Below are 24,536 nucleotides of genomic sequence, written 5' to 3'. Positions count from 1 at the left end.
GAAAGACGTCTTCTCTCTGTCCACGTCTCCTTTATTCTTAGCTACAGTGAGCAGCACTCTTTAAGCAATCGCCTGGCGTTTTGTTTTTCTCAGCCCTCTCCATTCAAAGTAATGCAATCACAAGCCTGCCTGCTTATGGATGGATGCCTGGTTTGGTTGTTTGATCGTACGTGGCACAATGCTCTGTAAATAGATAGTTGATCTAGTGAGGGGGAGAGCGGTGTGGAGTGCTCACTCAGGGAGGGAGTCGTTATTCCTGTTGTGGTGGGGATTTCACACGAGAGAGGAGACAAAGAGAGAGAGCTAGGCCCTGGAAAGTGTCTGTACCGTAGTGTAGCTCACTGATCTAGCTAGCTCTCTCTGTTCCCAGACATGATCCTGTGCTGTGGTAAACATGCTATGTTGTTGCAGAAGGTAGGTCCCTAAATGGCAGGTAATCCAAAGAAGGAAGGCTAGTAGATTGTTGCAGATAGAAATGACATGAGCTGACATGATTCCTTATTCTACATGTCAAAGTGGCATGTTTGTTCTATCGTAACATATTTCTATCTGAATGTTCCACAACGCTGTCCGTGCCCCAGGACTGTTCTGTTACTGTTAGTCAGTGTTGTTTCTGGGTCACACAGGTTTAGCCTTTAGTGGTTTTGTAATGTAGCTCTGTCACAGGTAGCCCCACCCCAAGGGGTATATGGTAGCACCAGGGACAGGGAGGTACTATCAAGGCCTCTATCACCAGGCTGGGCATGTCTCTCTAGGCCTGGCTGCTAGAGTGTGCCTGGGAAAGGCTGGATCAATTGGTCTAGCAGTCTCAAATCATATATGCTATGTAATTTCATCCAATAAAATCTGATGTATCACAATTCTATATCACGATTCAATACTGCAATTTAGTGATTTGATGTTCCAAACACATTGCTTACCATAGTAGGCTATGTCTGCTGCAGAGGTTCAAGAGAGAACCATGAGATTTTTCATTACCAATATATGTATATTGCTGTAAACATGTTGCCAATTGGGCCTCTGGAGCAAAAGTAGGGGGATCCATTTCTCCTTAATTACTCAATGTTGTTTTTTTAACCATATCCAGACGTGTGACCTGTCCAAAGTACAGTCTGTGACCATTTAGCATAGTAGAGTCTGTGACCAGTACATCTCCAGCACGTACCATAGTAGAGTGTGTGACCAGTACATGTCCAGCACGTACCATAGTAGAGTCGGTGACCAGTACATTTTCAGCACGTAGCATGGCAGCGTTCTACTGCTTGTACTCCACTTCACTCCCCATGCCTCAGTGGGGAAATGCAGTTGGTTATAGATGAGATTTAAATAGAATTGGAATGCCTGAGGCTAGATGACAAGTTAGTAAGATTGCTGTGTATTGTACAGTTAGTCTCAGGGCACAGAATTAAATAGACCATATTATCTGTCTTGAAGATGAGCTCTGTGATATCCACTTCTTTTGAGATACAAGGACCAGTGGAAGTAGGGAAATCAGTCCCTTAAATGTTGTTGAGCTTAACTTGTTGACCTCTGTAGGTTACTATTGCTAGAGAAAGATGAATGGGCCTATATGTTACTGTAGGTCGCCATATTCAATTCACATCAAAGCTGAGGAAGGAAGTTCACTGCCAGCCTTGGATGAAAACGTATCCAGGTATACACTACTGTTCAAAAGTTGGGTCACTTAGAAAAGTCCTTGTTTTTTAAAGAAAAACATTTTTTGGTGCCCATTTAAAATAACATCAAATTATTTCTAAATACAATGTATAGATATTGTTAATGTTGTTAAAACTGAAGATCTTGTACAACGCTGTGTACTACTCCCTTCACAGAACATTGCATCCCAGAGTCGCCTCTTCACTGTTGACGTTGAGGCTGATGTTTTGCGGGTACTATTTAATGAAGCTGCCAGTTGAGGACTTGAGGCATCTCTTTCTCAAACTAGACACTAAATGTACTTGTCCTCTTTCTCAGTTTTGCACCGGGGCCTCCCACTCCTTTCTATTCTGGTTAGAACCAGTTTGCGCTGCTCTGTGAAGGGAGTAGTACACAGCATTGTTCCAGATCTTCAGTTTCTTGGCAATTTTTCTCATGGAATAGCCTTAATTTCCCAGAGCAAGAATAGACTGACGAGTTTCAGAAGAAAGTTCTTTGTTTCTGGCCATTTTGAGCCTGTAATCGAACCCACAAATGCTGATGCTCCAGATACTCAACTAGTCTTAAGATGGCCAGTATTATTGCTTCTTTAATCAGAACAACAGTTTTCAGCTGTGCTAGCATAATTGCAGAAGGGTTTTCTGATGATCAATTAGCCTTTTTAAAATGAACTTGGATTAGCTAACACAACTTGCCATTGGAACACAGGCGTGATGGTTGCTGATAATGGTCCCCTGTACGCCTATGTAGCTATTTCATAAAAAGTCAGCAGTTTCCAGCTACAATAGTCATTTACACCATTAACAATGTCTACACTGTATTTCTGACCAATTTGATGTTATTTTAATGGACAAAACATTTTGCTTTTCAAAAACAAGGACATTTCTAAGTAACCCCAAACTTTTGAACAGTAGTGTATATTTGGGATTTGTACAAGAAAAATCGTGTGCCTGACCATCTGGTCATGTAAAACCCCCGGTACTGTAGAAAATAGTATCTGTAGAGAGATGCCGTCATACCCTGTCCTTCAGATGAATAGACATGTTTCTCCTCAGTCGTTCCAGTTTTATTTGACTCTGGTGTTGTTTTTAGACGGGTTCCTTTTGGATCAGATTTTGCTGCTCCTTTTCAATACTGAATTGGAGAACAACTAAGTGGCAACTTGGTTTATTCTAGGCCAAAAGCTATACGATCATCCAAGTTACAATTTAGGCTTGGGGTTACTGAATGGGTGGTGGGAATCCCTAGACTGTGTCCCAAATCTCACTCTATTCCCTACATAGTGCACTACTTTAACACAAGCCCCATGGGATGCAGCCCTAGTCTCTTAGACTGGAGTTGTCCTGTACAACAGGGCTCCAGTTGAGAAGCCCCAGAGCAGTGTTGGAGGAGTGTTGGGACAGTGAGTAAAAGTCGACACAAAACCCTTCCCTGAGGCGAGGGCAGGAAAGGGAAGTGGGAACAGCTGGTGGAAGGCTGCAGCAGTCCCACCCCACCTGCATTCACTTATCACTGCAGACCAGGGAGTGGAGGAGGGAGGACGACAACACCTAGCACTTCAATGATAGGGCCTTTTCACAGCCTGATTTCCATGTTTGTTACATTGACATTGCTTAGGCTAATTGCTTTGCTGCTTTAAAAGCAAAAGCCCAATCGCCTGTCTCAGTAACTGGTCTTTAACTTTCACGTTTTGAGATTCATTCAAGACCGCCTGTCTTTTTAAATGTATTTTATTTCACCTTTATTTAACCAGGTAGGCTAGTAGAGAACACCTTTATTTAACCAGGTAGGCTAGTAGAGAACACCTTTATTTAACCAGGTAGGCTAGTAGAGAACACCTTTATTTAACCAGGTAGGCTAGTAGAGAACACCTTTATTTAACCAGGTAGGCTAGTTGAGAACAAGTTCTTATTTGTAACTGCGACCTGGCCAAGATAAAGCAAAGCAGTTTGACACATACAACAACAGAGTTACACATGGATAAGGGAGGTCAGGCAATAAATAGGCCATGGTGGCGAAGTAATTACAATATAGAAATTAAACACTGGAATGGTAGATGTGCAGAAGATGAATGTGCAAGTAGAGATACTGGGGTGCAAAGGAGCAAGATGGATAAAGAAATACAGTATGGGGAGGAGGTCGTTGAATGGGCTATGTACAGGTGCAGTGAGCTGTGAGGGAGATGTGAGTCTCCAGTTTCAGTGATTTTTGCAGTTCATTCCAGTCATTGGCAGCAGAGAACTGGAAGGAAAGGCGGCCAAATGAAGAATTGGCTTTGGGGGTGACCAGTGAGATATACCTGCTGGAGCGTGTGCTACGGCTGGGTGCTGCTATGGTGACCAGTGAGCTGAGATAAGGCGGGGCTTTATCTAGCAGAGACTTGTAGATGACCTGGAGCCAGTGGGTCTCTAAGTGTTGATGACAGTAAAATGGCTAACTTGGTGGCTCCTCGGGAGTTTGGCTATGCTACCACCCTTGAAACCAGTGAAGGCGCTAGCTAAATGCTATATACTCCAGAGGCTGCTAGCTCTGTGAACCCAGCTCTGTCAGTGCAGGCTAATGCTTGGCTAACTCTCCAGCGAACAGCTGCAGCCGTGTCCGTGATTCAATAAGGAGTTAATGAGCAATAAGGGGGGATAAAGTGATAGATCAGGGCGGGGGGAGAGAGGAGCAGGTCAGTGGAGTTTCCTGGCGGTGTACTATGGGGAGTTTTAGTTTGGTGGCGAGCAGATTTAATCACGCTCGGAGCGGCCCTACTTTTCCTCGTGCTGCCGTGGCCTCGGTCGAGGACTGTTGCCATGCTACACTGGAAGCCTGTTTTGTGTTCCTAGACTCAGTGTAGTGAGGTCACTCACTAATCCTGCTTGGCATTGGCACATGGCAACACTTTCTTTCGCTCTCTATAATGCCCTATGTCAGAGAGTGGACCCGTCATGTGAGAAAGGACAGCATTGTTGCTGGCTTATTTTTGTGGAGTTCAGCACTCTGTGTCCAAATTTTGGCGGTGCTTTTTTGAACTTGCGTCTTTCTCTAGTTCTTTCTCAGTCTTCCTCCTCACCCTTAAGGACTACTTTGTTTCCTGCCTTTCATCTGCAAGGCCTTTGATTGCACATGGGGCCCAGAGAGAGAGAGGGTGTGTGTACGTGCCTGTGTTCAGAAGCACTATTCACCACTGAACGTTGGTGGAAGGTGGCGGTGCACATCTGAGAAGGGCATCTGAGTTCACCCTTTCAAGTAGTCATTTGCTCTATCCTGCCCATGGTGCAAGATGGGGAAGGGTTTTCTGTTTTGGGTCTATTCTCTTGGTCCTTTAAGCCAGGCAAACTCAATCAAGCAAAAATAATGTAGGTAATCCATGTAGGCCGGTAATCAGGGGGGAATTAATGAGCTGACCATGGCATGGGTAGTTCGTAAATATTTGTCCCGCCGTACAAGGCCGGTGTAAAAGGGTGTTGTGTTCCAAATGGCACCCTATTCCCTACATAGTGCACTACTTTTCACCAGAGCTCTACTGGGGCCCTATTCCCTACATAGTGCACTATTTTTCACCAGAGCCCTATTCCCTACTGGAGCCCTGGCATTAATGGAGGGAGGTGTATGTATGCTGCCTGCCAGCCCTTGGCCTCTGCTCTGCTCTCTCAGCACCTTTATGGTTCATCATCCTCTACTCACTCACACAGTGACATCACTGTAGCCATCGGCCCTGCAGTGTGCTGTGATGTCATTTGGATTTGTTATGATCACCAGATCTGCTGTGAGGCTAGGTCAGCATTCACCAGGCTACGCTCTCGCTCTCTCGCTCTCAAATCTTGGCTCTGCAAGAATTTGGAAGTGGGCCTGATACGCTCCACAGATAGAATGGGACAGCCATCTTTCTTTTGTCTGTTTATGTTGGTGGGAGTTCGATCAGGAGATGTTTTTGTCTGGTCTGCATTCCTCTTGAAGAGAGCTGACTTCACTTCACCTCAGTGTTCAGCCAATGTCGTGTCAGGTCTCTGAATAACTTCCCCATTCCTTTGCTTTCTAAAGTGGGAAAATGTTTGAGTGGTTACACCACATTACAGCACATAGCCATTTATGATAATTATCGTGTTTGTTTTCAGTCTTTTTGCTCTGGGGATATTTTTAGTCCGGGTGGGTCAGAGAGGGACGGTAGTATTGGTCAGAATGGCCTGAGGGGCTAGGTCCTTAGGCAAGACGTGATGTCTAGACCAGACCAAACTAGTGTTGGTGAGTGTCCAAACAGAATACATTAAAAAACATGTCTGTTGTCTCACAGGGAAGCCGATTGATTGGGCCCCTGTGGTATTAGATTATGTGTGTGCGTAACGGGATATTGACCTAATGGCCCTCCGCAGATTATGACTACATCTATACATATCCCAGGTGGGGGGGATGGAGGGGTGCTTAGTGACGAGATGGGAGAAAACAGGAGGGATGAAAGGAAGGAGAGGGTGAGTTAGGGACTGCTTCTCCTGTGTCATCATAAGGGCATATGTCAAACTGGAGTTTGTATGGAGTGGAAGTTTGTATGGAATTGTTAGCAAATTGCGGTAGGGCTTGAAAGGCAAGGTAAACCTGCTTATCTCATCTCCCTCTGTTTTAGTAGCTGTCAGGCTGGATAGCCAACTGTCTTCTGCTACATCTATTCACATCGTCCGTCAGTCAGTGTAACAGTTGGAGATTAGGCAGGTTAGTAGCCCAACACCCTCTTAACACCTGAGCTGCCCTCACATCACTGTGTGTGTGGAGTTGACAATGACATGGTTTTATTTTCTGGCCAGGAAGAATGAGTGAATAAACTGCTACACAGCTTCCTGGGCTGTCTCAATAAAAAAAACAGTGGGATCTGACCGTAAAACTGTCACTAAATCATGACGGATGGATGAGACCCTTGACATGAATCCATCGGTGGACGGGTTCGTTCACAGGCCACTGGGTGTGGAGAGAGAGAGTGTGTTTCTTGCTGTGTGAATGTATGTTTTTGTGCATGCAGGATTCGTGTGTGTGTTTTGTGTTCATGTCGTGTGTGTGACAAGACAATAGGACCTCTGCCACGTGTCATTGGGCCAGGCAGGGCTAGTGTTGGCAGGCCGGCTCTGCTCTGTAGGAGATGTAGTTCTATCACCTGTTTAGTGGCCATGCTCAATATGCCCAGTGTCAGTTAGTCTGTGAGGCGACTGCTGGTCACTACTGCTGACTCAACCCCATTAATAACCCTAACCCCCCTTCTCCTCCTCCCCTACCCTCCAACACATCCCTTTACCATCCTCAAGGGGAACATTTGTCTCCTAGTAAACACACTAGTAATTCCCTACTGGTAGATTCCCCTGATATGAAGGCTGGATAAACATAGAGATAAAGCCAAAGAGTAGGCCCAAGCTTTTTGATAAAACAACCATTTTGATAAAACAACCATTTTGATCCCTGGTCTTGAATTGTGTTCAGACAGACTCCTATAGACATGTACAGCACATGAAGGGTTTGTTTTGTCAATAGTGGGTACTCCTAAGTAGAGGTCGACTGGTTAATCGGAATGGCCGATTTCAAGTTTTCATAACAGCGGGAAATCTGTATTTTTGGACGCCGATTTGGCCTATTATTATTTTTAAAAATATTTTTTACACCTTTATTTAACTAGGCAAGTCAGTTAAGAACACATTCTTATTTTCGATGACGGCCTAGGAACAGTGGGTTAACTGCCTTGTTCAGGGGCAGAACGACAGATTTTTACCTTGTCAGCTCAGGGATTCAATCTTGCAACCTTACAGTTAACAAGTCCAACGCTCTAACCACCTGCCTCACGAGGAGCCTGCCTGTTACGCGAATGCAGTAAGAAGCCAAGGTAAGATGCTAGCGAGCATTAAACTTAATCAATCATAATCACTAGTTCTAACTACACATGGTTGATGATATTACTAGTTAATCTAGTGTGTCCTGCGTTGCATATAATCGATGCGGTGCGTATTCGCGAAAAAGGACTGTCGTTGCGCCAACGTGTACCTAACCATAAACATCAATGCCTTTCTTAAAATCAATAAACAGAAGTATATCTTTAAACCTGCATATTTAGCTAAAATAAATCCAGGTTAGTAGGCAATATTAACCAGGGGAAATTGTCACTTCTCTTGCGTTCATTGCACGCAGAGTCAGGGTATATGCAACAGTTTGGGCCGCTTGGCTCGTTGAGAACTAATTTGCCATAATGTTATGTAATTATGACATAACATTGAAGGTTGTGCAATGTAGCAGGAATATTTAGACTTATGGATGCCACCCGTTAGATAAAATACGGAACGGTTCCCTATTTCACTGAAAGAATAAACGTCTTGTTTTCGAGATGATAGTTTCCAGATTCGACCATATTAATGACCTAAGGCTCGTATTTCTGTCTGTTATAATTAAGTCTATGATTTGATAGAGAAGTCTGACTGAGCGGTGGTAGGCAGCAGCAGGCTCGTAAGCATTCATTCAAACAGCATATATTTGTGCGCACCATCACTCGCATGTTGATTTTGTCCACCCACACCAGATGTGATCAGGACATGCAGGTTGAAATATCAAAACTCTGAATCAACAATATTCATTTGGGGACAGGTCGAAAAGCATTAAACATTTATGGTAATTTAGCTAGCTTGCTGTTGCTAGGTAATTTGTCCTGGGATATTGGGCTGTTATTTTTCCTGAAATGCACAAGGTCCTCTACTCCGACAATTAGGTCACAGTTAAAAGGGTCAACAGAGTCCGTTTCTAGTCATCTCGTTTCCCGTTTCTAGTAAGCTTCTTCTTTGGACTTTATGACGGTTGGCAACCAACTTTAAGGTGTATTACCACTACCGACTGGAGTATGAACTTCAGTTCATCTTTCCATCACCCAGCCTCTCGAGTGGTGCAGTGGTCTAAAGCACTGCATCAGTGCTAGCTGTGCCATTAGAGATTCTGGGTTCGAGTCCAGGCACTGTTGCAGCCAGCCGCGACCGGGAGACCCATGGTGCGGCGCACAATTGGCACAGCGTCATCCGGTTTGGGGGAAGGTTTGGCCAGCAGGTATGCACTAGCAACTCCTGTGGCGGGCCGGGTGTAGTGCATGCTGACACGGTCGCCAGGTGTACGGTGTTTCCTCCTACACATTGGTGCGGCTGGCTTCTGGGTTAAGTGGGCATCGGGTCAAGAAGCAGTGCGGTGCGGCTTGGTTGTGTTTCGGAGGATGGACGGCTCTCCACCTTCAACTCTCCCGTGTCGTCCATACGGGAGTTGCAGCGATGAGACAAGACTAACTACCAATTGGATACCACAATATTGGGGAGATAAAGGGATAAAAAAATATATATTTCGATTTTTTTATTCTTTCAATCACCCATATGCTCCTAAAAAACAACAACGAGGAGATGGGAGAGGCGGGACTTGCAGTGCATCAAGCATCACAAACGAAACCAAGTTCTAATTTAGCGCCTGGCTGCGCAGACTCGCATGAGCAGTGTGGCTGCAATGATTGAGTAACATGTATGTGTAAAAGTATTTTGTGACGTGAGCGGTGTGGTCAGCGTGTTAGCAGTATTGCTGGCTGGCTGCGGTTTCCTTTAACTTCATCAAATCAAATGATGCCTGTGTTGTGTTAGACTCTGTCAAAGCCTTGTTTTGATATTGTGTGATCCAAAATGGCTATCGGTTGCTACCCAACACACTACAATACTTCCTTTCTGAGAGCAACACCTCTTGTGACATGCTCGGGACTCACTCAATCTGCCCTTGCATGTTCTGCAGATCTTAAAATAACCTTCAGTTTGATTTAACCCTTTGGGTGTGGGTCACTACTCCACTAATGAGATCCCAGCCTACTCTGTCAGGATCCACAGCCAGCTGCTGCTGTGTGTCAAAACATGATGGCTCTCTGTTTGAATCACTCTTTCTTTTTCTTCTCCCTCTTCCTTTCTTTTTTGCTGCTTTTCACTTCTCTAGCCCCCCCCACACGCTCTTTTCTAGCCCCCCCGCGCGCACTTCTCTAGCCCCCTCGCGCTCTCTTCTCTAGCTCTCTTCTCTAGCCCCCTCGCGCTCTCTTCTCTAGCTCTCTTCTCTAGCCCCCCCCCCTCAGCCAGCAGTGGGTAATCTCTCTGTGATGAATCTAGCTTTAATGTACTAGAGTGGGATGTAGACTAAAATCTCTGGATGATGTGAGATGGGATAACATGACCCCATGCTGTACTGAGTGGTAACGGGAGATGGGGGATAACATGACCCCATACTGTACTGAGTGGTAACGGGGGATAACATGACCCCATACTGTACTGAGTGGTAACGGGAGATGGGGGATAACATGACCCCCATACTGTACTGAGTGGTAATGGGAGATGGGGGATAACATGACCCCATACTATACTGAGTGGTAACGGGAGATGGGGGATAACATGACCCCCATACTGTACTGAGTGGTAATGGGAGATGGGGGATATCCTTTTCTTAACCTGTTGTGCTAAGGGGTAGGGGGCACCCTATTCCCTACATGGTACACTACTTTTGACCAAGTAGTGCACTATATATGGAATAGGGTGCCATTTGGGATGAAATCCACAGTGATTACTGCAATTAACGTGATGTATTTGGAGTCGTGGGCATTAAATGGCCAGAAGAGGAGAGATCCACCTGAAGACTGGCAGATTATCCAACGTCTCTTTGGAATAGAATTTAAATGTGTATGTCACACTCCAGATGAGGGAGTCAAACACATGAGAAACACAAGCCTAGTCCCAGATCTGTATGTGCCACTCTTGATTTAGCCGCCAGCTCTGACTATTGTTCAACATGTCATGTATGGCAGGACAACGATAGCACCAGGACTGTTGCCTAAAGATGCAGATTATGGACCAGGCTAGAGATTGGCAAATCTCATAATCCCTTTACATAACCAGTTAAAGACAACACCACACAAAGCAACAGAACACCAGTTGTTGGAAGCATTTGATTCTCACTCTATTGAAACGTGTTGTAGATCTGCAGAGCTTGACTTATGGGGCGGCAGGAAGCCTAGTGGTTAGAGTGTTGGGCCAGTAAACGAAAGGTTGCTAGATCGAATCCCCGAGCTGATAAGCTAAAAAGCTGTCGTTCTGCCCCTGAACAAGGTGACCCACTGTTCCTAGGCCGTCATTGTCAATGAGAATTTGTTCTTAACTGACCTGCCTAGTTAAATTTAGGTAAAAAAAAAAAAAAGTGTATGTGTGCTGTAAACTGCTCCCAGCCCCCAGATGAGAACAGTAGCAGTGTGGTAAAGGCCAGGTTGACAACAGTAGCAGTGTGGTAAAACCAGTTGTCTCTGGATCTTACTGTCTTTTCCTGTCTGTACTGTATCATGTTGACTAGTGAGGGGTGTGTGTGTTTTTGAAAACTGGAGTCTGATCTGGTGGTTGGGCTCCCTTTCCTGGATAACTAGAGATAACAACAGAAATAAGAGAGGACTATTATCTCTTTGAGTGGATGGGCAACACGTCTGGATCAGCAGAGGTGTGTGGGGTGGCATGGCGTGCACGTGTGTGGATATGAAGGAAACCTAATAATCCAGCTAATTGTTAACGTTGATTTCATAGACCTGCTGACAGATCAGAGTCGAGGAAAGCCTCAGTGGATTTTGTTCCCTTTGATTGGTTATCATTACCTCTTACAAGCTATTCTATTCTCATTGAGCCGGAGAGAGAGAGAGGTCAGAGAGAGAGGTCGGATAGACCAGTTAGCTGACAACGATGCACATGCTTAAATGGGGGGGGTGTTATGGTTTTGGATGGCCAAATAGCTAACTACAATGACATGCTGCCATGTGGAGAATCGTAGGTGGCTTGTTTCAGCTAGTTCCATCTTGTTCTTGATACCATGTCTTGTATTGAGGTGTTTTGACTGTCACCTCCTATGCTAATTTAGCAAAAATTCGCTAGCTAGCAAACCAACTGTAACAAAGTGTTTGAGACAAATGCTCATTTTGCAAATGTATTTGTTTTCAATAAACAATAGAGGCTTTATTTGTATTTTATTTAACCTTTATTTAACTAGGCAAGTCAGTTATGAACAAATACTTATTTACTGTGTCGGCCTACCTGGGAACAGTGGTTAAACAGTGGTTTAAATAAAATAACAGACAGATAACGACAGATTTTTACCTTGTCAGCTCAGGGATTCGATCCAGCAACCTTTCGGTTACTGGCCCAACGCTCTAACCACTAGGCTACCTGCCGCCCAAAATAGTTTACATGTTGTCAACAATCTAAGCCAACCAGTCAGTTTTGGTCCATAGTTGGTTTTGTTGCTAAACGACCAACCCGTTTATAGTGTTCTCAACTCTCCTGTGAGGAAGCTTGTGGTGACATTTCACAGAGAAAGCGTTTTCCCCATCAGAAGGTGCATTATCATATTAATGAGGTCAAACATTTGTGACCCAAAACAAAGAGAAATGAGAGATTGTATTATTTATTTAACTGCAGCCACCTCTGCTAGCGTTTCAGGTTGTTTTGTAATTCAAATCCAGTGTGTCCAATATCCATTATCCTTAACCTCCTTCTACACAGCATCGAGAGCAAGCACGAAGTCACAATCCTCAGTGGACTCAATGAATTTGTAGTGAAGTTTTATGGACAACAAGGAAGTAAGTGTATTTTATGTTATGGAAATGTTTCTGTCCTATTTACCGCCTTCTGTTCAAGATGCCATTTTGAAGTCTCGCCCCTAATCAAATAACTAAATATATTCTCCATTGTTAAAGTGATCTCCTAGTTCATTACAAAATTAATCCCGGACTAAACCACTGAGGTCTGAAAGCGTCTGACAAACGTTGACTTTGAAATGAAAAAAACACTAACTATCACAGGTTTCAAGTGTTTGTTCATATGCCATGAATCACTATCATGTCTGAAGTTTACTCATAAAAGTACCACAACAGAGATTGAGTTATGATGGTCCTGTTGGACTGAAGCCCTCAGGTCAGCTGCCACAGGAATGTCCGCCTCCTGGTCTGAATGCTGAGTGAAGTTCGAGGGCAGGGTGTGAAATGGATTGGAACGTGTCCTGTACAGAAGGTGTAGGTGGAGATTCTTCTCACCATGTTTTTCACAACGTCTGTACCACCAAGCCCTCCCCTGATTGCACAGCAATAGAGAGGAAGTTTGTGTTGTTATGATGCATACAACCGCATTCTGGGAAATTTCTCTTTGGAGTGTGTACACTAGTGTCTGTTTTCTCTGTGTGTGTGTATATGCATGTGCTGTCCCGTTCCAGTTGGGCACGACCCTCTGGTTCTGCACCTGGTATTCTGGTAGTTCTGGACCCACACAAGCCCTCTCTATTGGGACCCAGTCATGGGATGTCTTTATATAATGGAGATTGATCTGGAAGTAAACAGCTCTTCGCTGCCTGTGGCTAAAGTACATTACTGTGTAGAATCAACGGAAAATCAATGCCAGTGGTATGGAAATCAGTGGTGTGGAGCAGACTGTTCATCTGACTGTTGATGTCAGTGGTATGGAGAAGACTGTTCATCTGACTGTTGATGTCAGTGGTGTGGAGAAGACTGCTCCTCTGACTGTTGATGTCAGTGGTATAGAGAACCACTGTTGATGTCAGTGGTATAGAGAACCACTGTTCCTCTAACCATTGTGAAGGGCTACAGCCTTGCAGTGTCAAGTCCATAGGGTTTCTGTGGTTAAGTCTCTGCTGTAATCCCTGTACTCATATTAAGTATCTCCCTCAATGTCATTAGTACATAAGCCTACCAGACCTGGGTTGAATTACTATTTCAGATCTCAATTACTTTCACATGCATTCAAAGTATTCATATCTTACATTTGAAAAGACAAGTTGTTGAATATTTTAATGTATTTGGAAATACACTTGGAAAGTAGTTGATATACTCAAATACACTCCCGTGTATTTGAAAATGCTGTCAACTATTTTTTTTTTTTTTTTTTTTTGACAAATAACCATTGAAATACTCATAAGTACTTGTTTTGGGCTATGCATTTGAAAATACTCAAATACAGTTTTTTATTTTATTTTTAGATACCAGATACTGTGAACCCATGAATCCTACATGATGTCTATGCACATGTGTGGGAAAAAGGCACCGCAGATTGCATTCTATGTTCCTAATGTGGTTTATTGGTGAAAATGTTGGTCACCAATCAACCACATGGCAGCATGGGTCTAGATTGCGACCTGCAGAGTCTCATGGGTCTAGATTGCCACCTGCAGAGTCTCATAGGTCTAGATTGCCACCTGCAGAGTCTCTAATTCTACCATTTACTGTATTGATGTCCAGCGGCTGCTCAAAGACAGTGGATGTGCATGTGATATTTTCTTGTAGCATGTCTTATCTCCCTTCTCTCTCTGTCTCCTCCCATCCAGCAGCGTACGAGGGGGGCGTATGGAAGGTGCGAGTAGATCTACCGGACAAATACCCTTTCAAATCCCCATCAATAGGTAGGGGGATGGCATAGAGCCAGTGGGGGTTCATTTCTCAGTTGACACACACAAAAAATATATAGATAGATATGTATTATTATTGTCACAAACACGGGATAGGTGCAGTTTTACAGGGTCAGTCGTTGTAGTACGGCTCCCTGTTACTAGAAGTAACCCGTAACATCTGTAGTTGACTTGCGTATTGTTTTTCTCTTTCGTTTGCAGGATTCATGAATAAAATCTTCCATCCCAACATCGATGAAGCGTAAGTTGATCACAACTTCTGATTTGAAAGGAACACTGAAATAGTAGCGGGTGCCCTCTCATGAGACTCATCACCTTAACCTTGTCTTGTGTTGCTGGAACCAATGGCAGCAGGGAGCTTTTCTAATCACATCTATCTGAACCTCTCTGGGATATGTGGGAGGGTAGCGTCCCACCTGGCCAACATCCAGTGACAATGCAGAGCGCCAAATTCAAATAAATTACTATAAAAATTAAACTGATGAAATCACACATTCAATATACCAAATTAAAGCTACACTTGTGAATCCAGCTGACATGTCAGATTAAAAAAATGCTTTACGGCGAAAGCAAACGATGCTATTATCTGAGGATAGCACCCCAGTAAACAAAGAGAAAAGCATATTTCAACCCTAATTAATGCCTTACCTTTGACGAGCTTCTTCTGTTGGCACTCCAATATGTCCCATAAACATCACAAATTGTATTTTTATTTGATTAATTCCTTAAATATATATCCAAAATGTTAATTTATTTGGCGCGTTTGATCCAGAAAAACACTGGTTCCAACTAATGCTCACTACCTGTGAGCATTAACCAAACATTTCAAACTACTTTTGTAATACAACTTTAGGTATTTTTTAATGTAAATAATCAATAAAATTGAAGACGGGATGATCTGTGTTCAATACTGGAGGAAAACAAAGTGGAGTGTGCTTTCAGGTCACGCACCTCTAACACAGAGTACACTTCCCTCGAGCCTCATTCTGAACAGTGTTACTTCTTAATTTCTCAAAGAAAAAAACTCAACCAATTTCTAAAGACTGTTGACATCCAGTGGAAGTGATAGGAACTGCAGGAAAGTCGATTTAGAAATATGTATTCCCAATGAAAACCATTGAAAAGAGTGACCCCCCCCCCCCCAAAAAAAAAGAATCTAAACGGTTTGTCCTCTGGGTTTTGCCTGCCAAATAAATTCTGTTATACACACAGACATGATTCAAACAGTTTTAGGAACTTAAGTGTTTTCTATCCAAATCTACTAATAATATGCATATCCTAGCTTCTGGGTCTGATTAGCAGGCCGTTTACTTTGGACACGCTTTTCATCCGGATGTGAAAATGCTGTCCCCTGTCCCAAAGAAGTTAAACCACCAGCCCTGACCTTAACCCTGGCCCTAACCTTTTGACCCTAACCCGTAAATAAGAATGAATAGCTAATGAGCTTCCGCAAGCATCTGCTGATGACCCCACCTGCATACCCATCTCTAAGGTCTCGTAACGTAATCTAATTCTATTTCATTGAATTTCCATTGAAGGACATCAATGGTTTGTTTGGCTCGTCTCCCAGATCAAATGGTGAGAGGGGGCACTGGAGGATCTAAAGCACAGAACAACAGGCTGATCCTTTACGTTAACTGACCATAATAATCTGGCGTGAATACAAATCATCAAAACACTCATGATGAAAACACTGCCTCAAGCATTTCAGTGGGTCATTTCTAAGGAATGTAATTCCCATCATCCACCAACCTCACTTTGGGGTGCTCCTCGTGTTGTGTAGAGAGGAAGTGTCTGAGAGCCTCCTCCTTAACCCCTTCTCTCATCTCCAGGTCAGGAACAGTGTGTTTAGATGTCATCAACCAGACGTGGACAGCCCTTTACGGTGAGTGGGGTGGCTCAGAGCTTGGATGTTTTGGAGGTGTGTGTAGGTGAATTTGTGTTTTTGTCTATGCGTATGTGAGACACGGACACATGGGCCACGGCTCCCCTGTCCAGTGTAAAAGAAAACACAAACACGACCGCTGGCATCACTGGAGAAACGAGTGTAAAAAGTGGTGGGTGTGGCTTCATGTAGGAGGCAGCGCGGTCAGTTCTCCTGTAATCCTTTTACTGGTGGGTGTGGCTTCATGTAGGAGGCAGCGCGGTCAGTTCTCCTGTAATCCTTTTACTGGTGGGTGTGGCTTCATGTAGGAGGCAGCGCGGTCAGTTCTCCTGTAATCCTCTTACTGGTGGGTGTGGCTTCATGTAGGAGGCAGCACGGTCAGTTCTCCTGTAATCCTCTTACTGGTGGGTGTGGCTTCATGAAGGAGGCAGCACGGTCAGTTCTCCTGTAATCCTCTTACTGGTGGGTGTGGCTTCATGTAGGAGGCAGCGCGGTCAGTTCTCCTGTAATCCTCTTACTGGTGGGTGTGGCTTCATGTAGGAGGCAGCGCGGTTAGTTCTCCTGTAATCCTCTTACTGGTGGGTGTGGCTTCATGTAGGAGCGCAGCACGGTCAGTTCTCCTGTAATCCTCTTACTGGTGGGTGTGGCTTCATGTAGGAGGCAGCGCGGTCAGTTCTCCTGTAATCCTCTTACTGGTGGGTGTGGCTTCATGTAGGAGGCAGCGCGGTTAGTTCTCCTGTAATCCTCTTACTGGTGGGTGTGGCTTCATGTAGGAGTCAGCGCGGTCAGTTCTCCTGTAATCCTCTTACTGGTGGGTGTGGCTTCATGTAGGAGGCAGCGCGGTTAGTTCTCCTGTAATCCTCTTACTGGTGGGTGTGGCTTCATGTAGGAGCGCAGCACGGTCAGTTCTCCTGTAATCCTCTTACTGGTGGGTGTGGCTTCATGTAGGAGGCAGCACGGTCAGTTCTCCTGTAATCCTCTTACTGGTGGGTGTGGCTTCATGTAGGAGGCAGCGCGGTTAGTTCTCCTGTAATCCTCTTACTGGTGGGTGTGGCTTCATGTAGGAGTCAGCGCGGTCAGTTCTCCTGTAATCCTCTTACTGGTGGGTGTGGCTTCATGTAGGAGGCAGCACGGTCAGTTCTCCTGTAATCCTCTTACTGGTGGGTGTGGCTTCATGTAGGAGGCAGCACGGTCAGTTCTCCTGTAATCCTCTTACTGGTGCTAGAAGGCTAACAAGGTAATAGCCTGAGCCAGCAAAGTCAGAAAACAGACAGCCTAGCTGCTTCTCCTGACACTAATAATGAACAACTCTTCAGCTGAGAGAACAAAACCGCACTGGTTGTCTCTGTCTCCCCCTTCATATGGATTTCTTATCAGAAGATTACTGAATTATTGAAGTTCTGAAGCCTCCTGGTTCATTCCACACAGGGTTCGCTCTGTGTGTTTTGGACTGCGGCTTTGTTGTTCGAGATGAATCACTCAAGTTGATTAGCTAATATGTTTGATTTGGCTATTGTGGGCTTCCAGCAGTGTAATGGACTTTGAGAGCTCTAACAAATTACATTTCCAGAACTGTAGTGGAGGGCTTGGGACAAAAACAAGCCAATCAGTGAAGCATTGTCTACTCTAGGCCTAGGTCCTGATTGTGGGTAGGGAACATACACTGGGTTACAGTCAGTCTACAGTTTTACCCAGTAATGTATTTTCTCCTCATATTTGTACTTAACCAATAGTGACACCTAGTCAATGTATATAAACCCTGGATTGCTGATGCTGTGTATTGACCATCGAGAGGTTTTGAAGCCACCGGTCGGCCATATTGGCACTCCCCAGTAGGAGCAGTCCTCCATAAGAATGACTGGAATTCTACAGTATTTCAATTAAATGTTTCAAGGACAAGATGACATGTATTTAAGGATTTTGTTGTTGTCGTGGGGACAATAATATTAATAATCCAAAAAGATATACTTTAAGGGATTTTTTTATGTTTAGCTCACATAATATAATTAAAAGTCTGTAATAGAGTAAACGTGGTAAAAACAAATGTAGACATTAATACATGCATTTCTATAGCTTCCAATGGTGGGGGAGTTCCAAGATGGAGGTGTGGTGGCTTCAAAACAGCACCCCCTAGGGGTCATCTAGTGTGTATATAAAACATTGCACCCAGTAGACATCTGCAGCATTGCCCATTTTCCGTTGAGTGCTAATTTTCTTGCAGAGACAAAGCAAGGCCTGCAACCGTATGTCTAGTGGAAAGTCCTTCCTCCGGCAGGATTTGTATTTTATTTTTACATAGAGGCCCAATCCTAAAATGATTGGATAGGTGTAAGCAAGGGTTCTATTACATAACTATCACCTATCCAGTTATGTCTGAAAGGATGTTTGTTTTAAGAATGCTTTAATTGTAAAAGAGTCATATGTATGTTCATTGTGCCCTGTTTTATCGATAACATTCTGTTCTGTCTCTCTCTGCCTCTCTCGTCCACTCCCACAGATCTCACCAATATCTTTGAGTCGTTCCTGCCTCAGCTGCTGGCTTACCCCAACCCCATCGACCCACTGAACGGAGACGCGGCCGCCATGTACCTCCACCGACCAGAGGAGTACAAACAGAAAATCAAAGGTATGCTTCTCTCCCTACGCCTTGCCTTCTCAGTGTTGTCTGTCTCAAGGGAATTCAGGAGTGCAGATGTTCATTTCAAACGTTGTGTAATGGGTCCATGTAGAATCAGGAGGCTCAGTAATGAATACTGGTCAATAATATACTTTGACATACAGCAGCTACATTTTTGTTTTGTTTGTGCATTTAGTTTTATTACTATTTGATCATGTGAAGTAGATATCCCAGCCTTCAGCCATAGTCTACCCTTTGTTCAGATTTGATAGGGTAAAGTGTGTGTGTCTTGTCTATCACTCCTGGATGTTGCTTTGTTCCCTGTTTTTAAAGCGCCTGTCTGCTCCCTGGCTCGGAGCTCTTAGCCAACGAGGTTGAGTCTTACTGACCCTGCTGCCTTGCTCTCCACAGAGTACATCCAGAAATATGCAACAGAGGAGGCTCTCAAGGAGCAGGAGGAGGGCCAGGGCGATTCCTCATCGGAAAGCTCCATGTCGGATTTCTCTGAAGACGAAGCCCAGGATATGGAGTTGTAGTGATGGGAGACAACTCCCCTTTAAAACCAGAGACTGTATGATTTCCTAACCATGAGAAAGCAGACATCATATTCATATAAGTTGATTTTTTTATTTTATTATTATTATTATTATTATTGCTAAAACAAGGATTTTTGTGGATATCAAGCCTCGGCGTATATCACACACCACCTGCTTTGTGTTTTTGCCATGTCCCAGTCGCGTTCTCCTCCTTCAATCCCTGTAAAGGTGTGTTGGACTTAGCAGTCCCCACATTCCACCGGTAGTTGGAATGTCCCCTTTGACCCGGTGACCTTCGGCCTTACCCTCACTGCACCAACAACCGGACAAAATGGAGACTAGCTCTATGGGCTGGGCTGAATAAGAGGTGGGAGGTGGGCACCGGGGGATTTCCCTTCTCTTTATCTCATGAATGTGTTGAAGAAGAGGAACTAGAGAGTTAGGTCATGTTCATGGTCATGGCAATTATGGTCCATGTCTTCAGCTGAATTCGTACCTGTCTGGATTAGATTTGAATTGGATACATCACCCTGCTGGCGTTGGCTGTCGACTTGTCCTGCTAGACAGCTGAATTCGTACCTGTCTGGATTAGATTTGAATTGGATACATCACCCTGCTGGCGTTGGCTGTCGACTTGTCCTCCTAGACAGATGATTGGGTATTTTAAAGTAATATGAAAGAGGGGAATTGCAGCTTCAATATCTATTTTCTTTCACCAATGTTGTTTTTCTGGTGTTCATTTGTCATTTGTGCTTTTCATTTGGCTGGGGTTAGGAGCTGCCTATGGTGTGTGTGTGCAGCACCTAGCTTGTACAGTGATACTTCACCTTTCTCATTAGAGCCTTATGAACCCAGCCAGCGCGTCAGTCAAAGCGCTGACATCGCTCTGAGCCTGTCCGAGCTGGTGTGGCTGTCGGAATACCTGTACCCCTTTAGAAAAGTACGTCACTTCCTGGAACGCCATAGGTATTATGTATCCACTGAAGTTTGTTAGGGGTGAATACTGCCCAGAAGGAGGGATTGAACGCTGATGTGTTGGAAAGTGAGGTAGAAGTGGCCGACCTTACTGGCTACAGCACAGACACCCAACAGATCCTCCTCTGATCTGTTTTTGTAAAAGAAAAGAAAAGTTAAAGGAACGTAGAAAAAAATCACAAGAAGCATTTTTGTATAAAAAAAATAAAAGCACAAGGTTTTATTTCCTACAAACTCCTCCCTCCTAGATGATTTGGACCTTGTTTATTTTGGTGGCAAAGACAGGATTTTTTTTGGGTGGGGGGGACATCATTCTGTACAGTTTGGGCATGATCCAGAAGTGATGTTGTGTTGGTCTGTATTGCGCTAGGCTAGTATAGGGCTCAACTAAAGTAGTACTGCTTGTGTGGCTACTGTCTGAAGTATTGAGTTGCGTTGTGTACAAGGCTTAGTGATTTACCTGGGTTACCCTTCACTCTTAGATGGGGGGAAAATGCAGGGGGGGATATCTGCAGGTCTTTTTTTGGCTAACATTGTTGAAATGACCAACTTTGCCTTTTGCTCGCGCTAAACTATGATATGTGTTTTTGACTTGATGTAGCGATAGTTAGTTTACTGGGCGGTGTCTTCAACTAAAGACATGTATGGGTCTGATAACTAAAACAACAATAGCTGATTTTAAGTTTGAAGGTAATGTCCATTGTAGGGTTTACATCAGATATAACATGGATCTATACCTGCTGGTCCCCTTCAGAGATGTACAGATCAACGTGAGAGTGATTCCAGACAATGGCAATGAATTGACTGGTGGAGAAACTAGACTGAATGTATGATAGTCTGTGCAAAACAAAAGCATTGGGCCCGATGAAAGTATCAGACAATGTGCAGTGTGATCAAGGCCACATTGGGATAGAGCTTGGATGGGAGACCATGTTTTTCCTTGTTTTTAATTTCAGTGTTCCCTAAAAGCTTGACTGTTCAAGGCTCCTGGATAAAGATGGTCAACTATGGATTGGGTTCCAATCCATTGCCTGGTGTAAGACAGGAAAGTGGGTTTGGGGTTCCCATGTTTCCTCACAGGCCAAATGGAGCCTGCAAAAACAGAATGATGTCACAAGGATACGCAGCAGAGTACTTTGCAATTTGGCTTCTGCCGTTTCCTGAGCTGCCTATATTTATTCACTCTATATTGAAACCTTCGCTTTCCTTTCTCGTTTTTAATCTAATCATTTACAGGCACCGCTGTTAAAACAAAGGTGTATGTACTTAGGCTTCAGCCAAATTGTGTCATGCTGAAGAGAATTAGAACTTGAACTTTCTTTCTGTTTTAAGTATTCAGTTTGGATTTAATGATTCTGTTTTTTCCACATTTATGCAGTATTGTACTAAAGTGAAAAAGACAGAGAAATAAATCCCATCAGAATAAGTGGAGAAAGGCAATGGAGGCCATTTTGTGTTTGGACACTTGCATAGGGGAGAAAATGTGATATTTTGGTATTTTTAAAGAGTGTTGTCCTTGTTATAACTATGTTGTTTTATTTTCAAGCAGAAGTGTCAATGTTCCCACAAACAGGGTGATCCAAAGACGACATGTACTCAGCTGTGGTCTGTTGCTATGGGAAACAGTTTTGTTTTCTTTCACTCTTTTTTTTTTATTCCCCCCCCAAACTAATTCAGTGATGAGGACTATTTATAACCTTTGTTTTTCTGCTTGTTTTTAATTCCCAAGTCGAGGACTCAATGACACTTACAATCCAAAAATCTCCAATAAACATGAGTGTGCTTCCGTTGCAACTTTGATTCAACATTATTTTTGAAAAGATTGTGAAAGTTTTACTGCTTGATTAGATTTTTAGCCCCTCGCTCTTTTAAATACATTAGACCATAGGTGTACCAATGAGATCTAATTTCCCCTGACACACTATAAACACTGACCCAATGTGAGATCTAATTCCCCCCCAACACACTATCAACACTGACCCAATGTGAGATTTAATTCCCCCCCAACACACTATCAACACTGACCCAATGTGAGATCTAATTCCCCCCAACACACTATCAACACTGACCCAATGTGAGATCTAATTCCCCCCCAACACACTATCAGCACTGACCCAATGTGAGATCTAATTCCCCCCCCAACACACTATCAACACTGACCCAATGTGAGATCTAATTCCCCCAACACACTATCAACACTGACCCAATGTGAGATCTAATTCCCCCCCAACACACTATCAGCACTGACCCAATGTGAGATCTAATTCCCCCCCAACACACTATCAACACTGACCCAATGTGAGATCTAATTTCCTCCAACACACTATCAGCACTGACCCAATGTGAGATCTAATTCCCCCCCAACACACTATCAACACTGACCCAATGTGAGATCTAATTCCCCCCAACACACTATCAACACTGACCCAATGTGAGATCTAATTCCCCCCCAACACACTATCAACACTGACCCAATGTGAGATCTAATTTCCCCCCAACACACAATCAACACTGTCCAAGTCAACCTGTTCCAAGTAATATCGAGGTGGGAGGGGGCCAAACCACATAGTGGTACATAGCCCCACACACACACCCAACCACACTTTGTGGGTAGTGAAGTCATTACTGAGGGACTCAGCTGGTGGCTTCTGTCCAGACTATTACATTAGAGGGGAAAGTAGAGGCCTGGCTTCCATCTGATCAACCATCGGCTCCCCCCCTAGTCCTGTTTCGTGGCGTCACCCCTGACCCCTGTGTTGACTGTACTGCACCTCTCCCATGCACTTGTCTTGCATGCACCTGGTGTGGAGGGGCTCGATTCATCATGTGCACCTCACGTTCTGTCTTTGTGCTTCTCCAGAGTGGAATGCACCACACCCAGACACAGTCCTATTGCTTTCACTACAGGGGACATTGGACACACGGCATGGAAAATGTCTTAACAAAAAAACATTGTAGGAACTGTATTTGGTACCTGTCTACTACTTGAAAGTCGAGGGTGTTTTTTAATTTTTTATCTGTCCTTGGTCTTATGTGAATTTCAGTCCTCTTCCTCCCTCCCTCCCTCATCCCCTCTCTTCTACATTTTCTCCTCTCGTTTACTCTGCATTGTGAAGTGGGCATGCTTGTCACAAGACAGACGCTCTCTGTCAGAGGAGGCTGCTGGGAGGAGCTTAAGGAGGATGGGCTCATTGTAATGGCTGGAAGGGAATCAATGGAACGGTATCAAACATATGGAAACCACAACTTTGTTCCATTTATACCATTCCAGCCATTACAATGAGCCCAACCTCCTATATCTCCTCCCGGCAGCCTCCACTGCTCTCTATCTACAGGATTATAACCTCATAAATAGTTGTGTATAAATACTCTGTAAGTTCTTTTTTTTAATAAAACATTAACTGTATATAAACTGTCAGTGTGTTTCAGTTTGGGGATTTTCCCCATCTAGCCCAGTATTTATAACACTCCCAGAGTAGATGTGTACAGTAGTAGTTTTCCCCCTCATCGTGTAGTGAACTGTGCACATGAACCCTATCTACAACATTTGGTTTCAGCTTAAAGTTCAATTTAGAGAATTATTAGTCCTTTTATGAACGGTTATTGAGTTGATCTGCCTCGACTCAAAGTAGAGTTTTTAGATAACTGTAATGAACCAGAGTTAGAGCCCGGCCTTACACCTTTAATGGTTGTCTTACTTTTTATTACCGCTAGATGGCAGCCTTTTACTACAGTTCACTCTCCCACAACAGCATACTTGTGTCAAACTCTCCGAACAATGTGGACAACCGCTCCAACTTCCACATGAACGGCCAGGGTGCAGCGAATCCTGAGGTTCAGGCTAGTATGCCAGGCCTAGGTGGCTGAAACCTGTTAATGACTGCAACCAAAAATCTTTGTATTTCACAAGTTGATAGTTGAATAAAAGAGCAGAAAGCTTGAGCCACACATCATTATTGAATATGTACCAGCTTGGACTGTAGATAACCAGGTTGACACGTTACTGTGAAGGGATGGCTAGTTTGTAGCTGCCATGATGCCACTTGATCCCCAAAGCGTCTGCAGTACCACATTAGCCCAGTTGATGGCGCTGCTCCACTAATTTGCTTTCCTTATCACTGCTGTACCTAAACTCTACGTTATAAGGCATTATTAATCTCCTCCACCCAAAAATATAAACTCACATAGATTACAGATTTCTATCTCTGTCTGCTTTCATGAGAACACTGGAATCCTGAGGAGCAGAATTAAAATGTGTCATATGTCGTTTCCTTCTCACTGTTAAGTTGTTTTAGGGAGGATGGAGCCCCTAGAACTCACAGGGACCTGAAGGTAGATCTCCCTACCTTTCTCTCTGTGACTTCCTCCTTCACTCCGTCCCTCTCTCTCAATTCAATTTAAGGGCTTT

At 44.0% G+C, this 24,536-nt stretch overlaps 1 protein-coding gene and 1 long non-coding RNA gene across 3 annotated transcripts in view; one reads left to right on the top strand and one right to left on the bottom strand.

The window, feature by feature from the left end:
- LOC110490613 (ubiquitin-conjugating enzyme E2 H) overlaps nt 1-21,922 on the top strand; it is a 30,087-nt gene extending 8,165 nt beyond the window's left edge. The window contains exons 2-7 of one of the 2 annotated variants that reach the window (XM_036945095.1): nt 12,204-12,280; nt 14,038-14,109; nt 14,317-14,356; nt 15,948-16,000; nt 18,498-18,626; nt 19,029-21,922. In XM_036945095.1, the coding sequence (XP_036800990.1) occupies nt 12,204-12,280; nt 14,038-14,109; nt 14,317-14,356; nt 15,948-16,000; nt 18,498-18,626; nt 19,029-19,153 (496 nt within the window). In that variant the 3' untranslated portion in view covers nt 19,154-21,922. Of the gene's footprint in view, nt 1-12,203; nt 12,281-14,034; nt 14,110-14,316; nt 14,357-15,947; nt 16,001-18,497; nt 18,627-19,028 lie in introns of both variants that reach the window. The other variant, XM_036945094.1, reaches the window with a different exon arrangement.
- LOC118938835 lies at nt 19,238-23,526 on the bottom strand. The gene is made up of 2 exons (XR_005036198.1): nt 19,733-23,526; nt 19,238-19,649 (listed from the first exon to the last, which is right to left on the bottom strand). It is a non-coding gene; the product is annotated as an uncharacterized LOC118938835 (long non-coding RNA).
- Between the last annotated feature and the right edge of the window lie 1,010 nt (nt 23,527-24,536).

The sequence above is a fragment of the Oncorhynchus mykiss genome, chromosome 15 (assembly GCF_013265735.2).
Source record: "Oncorhynchus mykiss isolate Arlee chromosome 15, USDA_OmykA_1.1, whole genome shotgun sequence".
In the NCBI taxonomy this organism is placed as follows: Eukaryota; Metazoa; Chordata; class Actinopteri; order Salmoniformes; family Salmonidae; genus Oncorhynchus; species Oncorhynchus mykiss.
Note: the sequence above shows the minus strand (reverse complement) of the source record. Positions and strands in the feature narration are given on the sequence as shown.